The 8,650-nt window shown below is 53.7% G+C and overlaps 1 protein-coding gene across 1 annotated transcript; it reads left to right on the top strand.

Moving 5' to 3' along the window:
- The first annotated feature begins 460 nt into the window (after window positions 1-460).
- Window positions 461-8,218, top strand: LOC105493905 (GATA binding protein 1). Its single transcript, XM_011761874.3, has 6 exons — window positions 461-550; window positions 5,018-5,256; window positions 5,772-6,149; window positions 6,248-6,393; window positions 7,094-7,219; window positions 7,700-8,218. Exons 2-6 carry the CDS (start codon window positions 5,037-5,039, stop codon window positions 8,069-8,071), a joined length of 1,242 nt encoding a protein of 413 aa, XP_011760176.1. The 5' UTR covers window positions 461-550; window positions 5,018-5,036; the 3' UTR covers window positions 8,072-8,218.
- The last annotated feature ends 432 nt before the right edge of the window (window positions 8,219-8,650 follow it).

Raw genomic sequence — 8,650 nt, 5'->3', positions numbered from 1 at the left:
ATCCCACAGGCTCTAGTTCAAATCCAGCAGAACCTCTCTGAGCCTCACTCTTCTCACCTGCAAAATGGGTACAGCCACATCCCTTCTCTCCCTGCAGCCAGGAAGATGCACATACATAGGAGTCTAGCCCACACCGGCCCCGCACACCTTAAGGGCTTTACTCTCTGAAAAGCCCAGTGAAGTCATGAAACCATATCTGCTATTTTCATTTATCTTGGTTTCAGCCTATTTTGCTTGTCTGGACACTACAGTCCCTGGGAGCCTAAGTTGAGCGGGGTTCAAGAATCCCCAGCGTGGGCAGGGAGGGTGGAAGAGGGCCTCCAGTGCCCAAAAGGTGCCCCACAAGCATGGGACCCGGCCCCTCCCCTGGACCGCCCCACCCACTGGGGCACCAGCCACTCCCTGGGGAGGAGGGAGGAGGGAGAAGGGAGGGAGGGAGGGAGGGAGGAAGGGAGCCTCAAAGGCCAAGGCCAGCCAGGACACCCCCTGGGATCACACTGAGCTTGCCACATCCCCAAGGCGGCTGAACCCTCTGCAACAACCAGCCCAGGTCAGTCTCAGCCCCCACTGAGCTCCCACCAAGGCAACCCTGGGCCTGCTACCTCTACCTTTATGGCTACCCACCCCTCAGCTTGCTCCAGGCTCCCCAACCCACGGCTGGTCCCCAAAGTGTCAGCCAGTCCTGAATCCCTTTACAGCTCCTCAGACTCATCTGTCTTTCCAACTCCCATTTCTACCCCAAATCTACCCCCTAAACCCCACCTCTTTCTGCCCTCCCATCCATTCCGTCCAAGATATCTATATCCTCTGGATCCTTTCACTTTGCTCCCTATACCCCTAGGTCTGTCTCCCCTAAACACTAACTCTGCCTCTCAAAACATGACTTTATCCCCTGAAATCCTTTCCCTGTCCCATATCTGATTTCCACTCACCCACACTTGTCTCTGTCTCCCTGACTTCTCCTCCAAACCTCACTTTTCTGCTCCCAAACCCCTTATCCGCTCTATAACACCTTGTCTTTGCCCCACTCTCTCTGAGCCCCCAAACCTGTCTCTGATCTGCCAAACCCTAGCTCCATCCTCTTACCCCATCTCTCCCTCTCAAACCCACTCTTTGTTCCCAATGACTTCTCTCTGATCTCCCCAAACCATTTCTCTCTCCCAACTCCCTGCCTACTCAGTAAAATATCTTTGTCACTCCAAATACCAAGTCGATTCCCCAAAATCTGTTCTGCCGCATGAACCCTCATGTCTGCCTTCCCAAAACCCTATCTCAGCCCTAAAACACATCTCTTTGTCTCCCTGAATCTCTCCAGCTCCAAGTCTTTCTCTACTCCAATTCTATCTTGGCTTCTCAAACTCCCCTTTAATCACTAGCCACATTTCTGTCTCCAAACAGATCTTTCACTCCTAAACTCCATCTCTCCTCCAGAAAAACCCTTGAACTCCCCAGATTTTTCTACGACCCTCAGAATCTGACTCCCACACTACTCCTCAACTTTATTTCTGACTCTCAAACTTCGCCTCTGATCCCCCAACCTCGTCTGTTTTCACAACCTATTCCTGAGCCCAAAATGTGTTGCTGAACTTCCAAGCTTGTCTCTGCTCCATAAACCCCCATATCTGCCTTCCCCCAAACTCCATGGCTACACCCCAAACCTCTCTCTGACTTAACCCCATATCTGACCCTCAAACTCCACCTCTATCTCCCCCCAAGCCCCGTATCTGCTCCCTAGACCTTATATCTGCTCCCTTCAGCCCCGTGAGACCCTCCCTTGAGGGCTAAGATTGGAATGTTACCTGGGGTGAGGGGCTGGGGCCGAGGGAGAGTGGAGGGTGCCGGCTGCTGCCTGCTGCCACCGTTGGGGCAACACTTACTCTAGTGGGGCAGCTGATAAGGAGCTTTCATATCCCCCAGCCTCGAGATAAACTTTATCTCTGTCCGGAGAGTGATAACTGAGGGTGAGGGGGCTGGGCCCCTGCCATGGGAGGGGTGGGCAGCCCTGGACTCACCAAGGTGTGAAGTGCAGGGGTTGGGGGCAGTGGGGCTAGAGGGAGATCATGGTGTGTAAGGTGGGGTTGAGGGGATGAGGGAACAGTAGGTGAAAGAAAGAGAGCAGGAGACATACAATGAGACAGGGACGGGAAGGAGAAACAGAGGGAGAGATGGGAAGAGAGAGACAGAGACACAGAGACAAAGAGCAAGAGACAAAAGAGACAGAAAGAGAAAGGAAAAACAGAGAGAGAGAAACTTAATGAGTAAGAGACAGAGACAGACAAACGGCCGGAGAAAAAGAAAAAAAGACCCAGGAGCAGAAAAGGAGATAGAAATGCAGAGATACCCGCAGGTAGCACTGTGAAGAGACAGAGACTAACACAGAATTAGAGACAGAGAGGAAAGAGATAGAGACCAAGATGGGGAAGCAAGACACTCTCTTCAGAGAGCAACAGCAGGCACCCTGGGGCTGTGAAGGTGTTGGTGGTGGGCACACTTGTGGCCTATCACTTTCCTAGCACAATCCCCAAGCCTGGGCCTGCCCCTTAGCCTGTCTATACCATGGGTCATGTAAGCAGGGGTGAAGGGCAGTTTGAAGACAGCCTTCTAGTCTAGCCCTGTCACTCCACCCTACAGACACAGAAACAGAGCAGGCCAGCACAGTAGGGCCAGGGCCAGCATTCCAGGCTCCTTATCCCGAGCTGCATGTGGCTGGGTACGGTTAGGGGTATGAGACTACTACGAGGTACGTGGACATAAGGTCAGAGGACCCAAAGAGAGGGAAACAGAGGGAAGAGACAAACAAGCGGGAAGAATGGGAGACATGCAGAGATGTTCAGAGAGATAGAGGAAAGGGAGAAAGCAAGAGTAACAGAGAGAGCCAGAGAGAGAAACATGGAAAGACAGAAAACAAGACAGAAAATCATCAAACATTTATAAAAGCACAGAAAGAGGCCAGGCGCGGTGGCTCACGCCTATAATCTCAGCACTTTGGGAGGCCAAGGTGGGCAGATCACTTGAGGTCAGGAGTTCAAGATCAGCCTGGCCAACATGGCAAAACCCCATCTCTACTAAAAATACAAAAATTAGCTGGGTGTGGTGGCACGTGCCTGTAATCCCAGCTACTAGGGAGGCTGAGGCATGAGAATCACTTGAACCTGGGAGGCTGAGGTTGCAGTGAGCCAAGATCGCACCACTGCACGCCAGCCTGGGTGACAGAGTGAGATTCTGTCTTAAAAAAAAAAAAAAAAGCACAAAAGGAGAAGACAAGACAAGCTATATCATAGAAACACAGAAAGCTGGGGGAGCTACAGAGTCAGACTTGAGAGGAAACAGAGTCAGGGGAAAGAGCCCTGGGGGACAGAGAGGTGGAGAGCTAGATGACAGAGACACACACAAGGCAAAATAGAGGCAAAGGGCCATCCCACAAGTCTCAGCTCAGCTGCAGCCCATCACCACCCCCAATACAGCAGATGGGGAAACTGAGGCCTGGGAACTGAAAGAGCCTGAAAGCAGAACTATGGTGGGCCTCCCAAGGGGAAAGGGTACCGGTAGAGGTACCTCCCACCTGTCACCCTCTTCAGAGGAAGTCAGTGGCCTTGGGGTGATTTCAAAAGTTGGGCGGGGAAGGCAGAGATAAGCAGTGGGGGGTACTGACCCCCCCACACCAAGAAGTACGGAGGAACTAAGGGGGCCTTCTGTCTGTAGATGCAACGGAGGTGGAGGGAGGAGGGAGTCAAGCCCGGAAACCATGGGGTTTCTGAGAAAGTTAGAGGGCAAGATACAACAGATAGGGATGAAGTTGGGGAGCAGAGGATGGTGAACCCCAAAGTCCTGGGGGAAGTGACCAAGAGGCTCAAGGGACTCTGGTCCTGCACCCCATCCCACCTTCACCCAGACTCTTCTAGAGGGGGAGGGAAGAAAGGATGGGGGGATGGGGAGAATAAGAGGAAGTGGAGGAGGGGAGGAGAGGAGATGGGGAAAGGGAGAAAAAGATGAACAGAAAAGGGAGAGAGGAGAAGGATGAAGAAAATGGAGGGGAGGAGAAAATGAGTAGTAGGAGAAAGGAGTGGAGAGTAGATGTAGACAGGTGAAGAGAGGCCGAACATGGTGACTCATACCTGTAATCCCAGTACTTTGGGAGGCTGAGGTGGGAAGATCACTTGAGGCCAGGAGTTCAAGACCAGCCTGGGCAACATAGTTATACCGCATCTCTACAAAAAAAAAACAAAAACTAGCCAGGCGTGGTGACATACACCTGTAGTTCCAGTTACTCAGGAGGCTGAGACAGGAGGATCACTTGCGTCTAGGAGGCAGTGGGTGTAGTGAGCCGAGATCATGCCACTGCACTCCAGCCTGGCAACAGAGGAGACCCTGCCTCAAAAAAAAAAGTGGTGTGTGCGGATGGGGGAGAGGGAGATAAGGTGTGTGAGGAAGATATAAAAGGAGAATGAAGACAAAAAGAGGAGGACAAGGAAGAGGGGAAACAGGAAAGGAAAAGGAGGAGGTCAATGAGGAAAAGAAGAAGGTAGAGAAGAAAAAGGAAGTAGAAGAGGAGAATGAGAAAAGAGTGGAAAGAGAAGGAAGTGGGGAAGAGGGGGACAAAGAAGAGATGGGAAGAAGAGAGATGGGAGAAAGAGGGGGAAAAGGGAAGAGGGGGAGGAAGAGAATGGAAGGAAGAAGGGAGAGGTAGGAGCAGATGAAAGTGGAGGAAGAGCGAGAGGAGGGAGGAGAGGAAAGACAAACGGGGCAAGATAGGGAGAATGAGGAGGAAGATGAAAGGAGGGGCACACAGGAGTGGAAGGGGGAGATGCAGGAGGAAAGAGAGGAGAGGGAGGAAGAGAAGAAGGGGAAGGAGAAGGGAGACTAAGGTGAGGAGGAGGAGGGGAATGGGAGGTGGGAAGGAGGAATATGGAAACTGAGGTGATGGAGTGGGAGGAGGGGGAAGGAGGGAAGAGGAGCAGATGAAAGGAGGTGAAGGACAGAGGATTTCTGTGTCTGAGGACCCCTTCTGTCTTCGCAGGTTAACCCCCAGAGGCTCCATGGAGTTCCCTGGCCTGGGGACCCTGGGGACCTCAGAGCCCCTCCCCCAGTTTGTGGATCCTGCTCTGGTGTCCTCCACGCCAGAATCAGGGGTTTTCTTCCCCTCTGGGCCTGAGGGCTTGGATGCAGCAGCTTCCTCCACCGCCCCAAGCACAGCCACCGCTGCAGCTGCAGCGCTGGCCTACTACAGGGACGCTGAGGCCTACAGACACTCTCCAGGTAACTCCATTGGGTGGCTGTCTTGGCATTGGCTGAGTGCTGTTGGGGTTGCCATGGAGATCCTTGGCTAGGTCAGAGTACCACTGTGAGGATATCTCAGAAAAGGCTGGAAGCTTCTCAAATGGATGTGCCGACCACTTTCCCTAGTTAAGGGCAGACCTGGGAATTCCAATGCTCCTCAACCTGCCACATTGGGGCGACCACACTGAAAGGCAATATTGGAAGTATGTGGTGGTTGCCCTAGTTGTTGAGTGATCTGTGGAGCTCCAAATCCCAACAGTCATCCTCAAAAGCCCACTTGGAAATGGTCATAGGTTATTGCAGAGGCCACACTGACCAGTGGGGGTCAGGATCCAGGAAGCATCCAATGGCCAGCAGCTGTTCTGGCAGCCTGTGGAAAAGCTGGGAACTTGGCCACCATGTTGGGGGTGCCGGGAACCACTGCACCCTGACATGGGCTGACCCTAGACTGATTTTGCCTCTTCTTTCCTCTGTCCCTACCTGCCCCCCAACAGTCTTTCAGGTGTACCCATTGCTCAACTGTATGGAGGGGATCCCAGGGGGCTCACCATATGCCAGCTGGGCCTACGGCAAGACGGGGCTCTACCCTGCCTCAACTGTGTGTCCCACCCGCGAGGACTCCCCTCCCCAGGCCGCGGAAGATCCAGATGGAAAAGGCAGCACCAGCTTCCTGGAGACTTTGAAGACAGAGCGGCTGAGCCCAGACCTCTTGACCCTGGGGCCTGCACTGCCTTCATCACTCCCTATCCCCAATAGTGCTTATGGGGGCCCTGACTTTTCCAGTACCTTCTTTTCTCCCACCGGGAGCCCCCTCAGTTCAGCAGCTTATTCCTCTCCCAAGCTTCGTGGAACTCTGCCCCTGCCTCCCTGTGGTGAGGAACTCAAAAAAGGACAGGGAAGTTGAGGTGGGAAGGGTGGCTCAAAGTAAAGCTGAGCTAAGCCTAGCTCCCTCTTCTCTTCACCCCACCAGAGGCCAGGGAGTGTGTCAACTGCGGAGCAACAGCCACTCCACTGTGGCGGAGGGACAGGACAGGCCACTATCTATGCAATGCCTGCGGCCTCTATCACAAGATGAATGGGCAGAACAGGCCCCTCATCCGGCCCAAGAAGCGCCTGGTAAGACCACAGACCTGCTTCACCATATACACAGGAACCCCTGTCCTCATCCTGTACAAGCAGCCACCTCTTCTCATTGTATAGGAACGCTGTTCTCATGCTTACAGGAAGCTACTGCAGGCCACCCGGTACAGGAACCCCTGTCCCAATATCACATGGAAACCTTTGCCTTCATCCTACACAGGAAAATTTCATTCCGTATGGAAATCCTTGCCCTCACCCTACATAAGAACTCTTGCCCTTTCCCTGTACAGGAACCCAGACCTATAGAAGCTCCTATCCTCAACCTACCCTTATAGGCTTCAAACAGAAACCTTTGTCCTCACCCTGTACACCAGTGTTTTCGTCCTTGGCTTCACACTGGAATCACCCCAGGTCCCTTCTCCCAGATGTGCTGATGGAATTGGACTGGGGTGCTGCCTGGGCATCAGGATATTTTAGCTCCCCAAGTGATTCTGATACACAGCCAAAGCTGAGAACCACCAATGTAGTCTCCCATAGAATACAGAACAAAAGAACCTTATACCAGACAGGAACCCCTGTACTGGCCCCATACAGAATCCTCAGGCATCACCTTGTACACAAAGCCCTGCCTTCAACCTGACCCTCACTTCTTGGGTCCTCCTGACATCCCCTGTGAGCCTTTTACCCCCACTTCCACATCCCCAGGGCACTGATCTCACATCCTGTTGTCCCCTAGATTGTCAGCAAACGGGCAGGTACTCAGTGCACCAACTGCCAGACGACCACCACGACACTGTGGCGGAGAAATGCCAGCGGGGACCCCGTGTGCAATGCCTGCGGCCTCTACTACAAGCTACACCAGGTGACACCCTGCCCCTTGGAGCCACCCCTCTGCTTTCCCTGTCTTCATGCCACACTGCCCCGGACTCTGTTCCTGTTCCACCTTCTCTCTTTCCCCACAACCCTCTTTCTTCTTTCCCCTTCCTCCTTTCCCTCCTTCCTCCCCATTCCCTCATCTCTTCTACTTTCCCCCTGCTCTGTTATTACCCTCCCTCCTTCCTTCTCCATTCCCTCCTCCTCCACCCTCCTCCATCCTCTCCTCTCCCCTACTTCCAGGCATCAGTTAATGTCCACCCCCCTGTCCTAGACCTTGGGCAGCTCCTATCAGCCTTGGAGGCTTTCCCAAGCTCAGGGTCTCACAACCTCAGGATTCCTTAAGACAATCTCTGCACCCCAAAATTATCTTACCCTGAAGGAAGTGGGGTAGAGAGGGTGTCCCTGGTTGAGACACAGAGATGCAAAGGTCTGGAGTTGGGGACACCCGCAGCCTCCCTTTTGGCAGGTGAACCGGCCACTGACCATGCGGAAGGATGGTATTCAGACTCGAAACCGCAAGGCATCTGGAAAAGGGAAAAAGAAACGGGGCTCTAGTCTGGGAGGCACAGGAGCAGCCGAAGGACCAGCTGGTGGCTTTATGGTGGTGGCTGGGGGCAGTGGTAGCGGGAATTGTGGGGAGGTGACTTCAGGCCTGACACTGGGCCCCCCAGGTACTGCCCATCTCTACCAAGGCCTGGGCCCTGTGGTGCTGTCAGGGCCTGTTAGCCACCTCATGCCTTTCCCTGGACCCCTGCTGGGCTCACCCACAGGCTCCTTCCCCACAGGCCCCATGCCCCCCACCACCAGCGCTACTGTGGTGGCTCCGCTCAGCTCGTGAGGGCACAGAGCACGGCCTCCAGAGGAGGGGTGGTGTCCTCCTCCTCTTGTAGCCAGCTGTCTGGACAACCCAAGTCTCTGGGCCCTAGGCACCCCATGGCCTGAACCTTCAAAGCTTTTGTAAAATAAAACCATCAAAGTCCTGAAATTGGGGGTGTGTCTGTGTGTGGCTGGACAGTAGAGCCAGGTGGAGTGTGTAGCAATGCCTGTGGCTTTCTGATGACAGTGCCTGCCTGCAACGTGTGACCATGTGAGGCTGGCTGAGGCGGCACATGTGACACTTTGTGACCAAGGTTTATGTTGTGTGATTGGAACAGTCTATGTTAAGCTTTTTGTGAAATGTCCAGGTGGTTCCATATGTCATGGTAAGAGGCCATGCAGGGCCTGCTGACGTTGGGGGTGGTGCCGTGTGACTGTATGAGCACACTGGAAGTGTGTGTGATGGAGCAGGTGATAAGGAGGTGTGCAGGGCTGTGGTCGTGCGGCTGGGCACAACGCTGGGGGACCTTTGAGACAGCAGGACAGCATACATGGTGGGCACAGAATCTGATAAAGAGTCTTGGAATGTTGAACAAGAAGT

The sequence above is a fragment of the Macaca nemestrina genome, chromosome X (genome assembly GCF_043159975.1).
Source record: "Macaca nemestrina isolate mMacNem1 chromosome X, mMacNem.hap1, whole genome shotgun sequence".
NCBI classification, from domain to species: Eukaryota; Metazoa; Chordata; class Mammalia; order Primates; family Cercopithecidae; genus Macaca; species Macaca nemestrina.
This window is presented reverse-complemented; position numbering and strand designations above follow the sequence as displayed.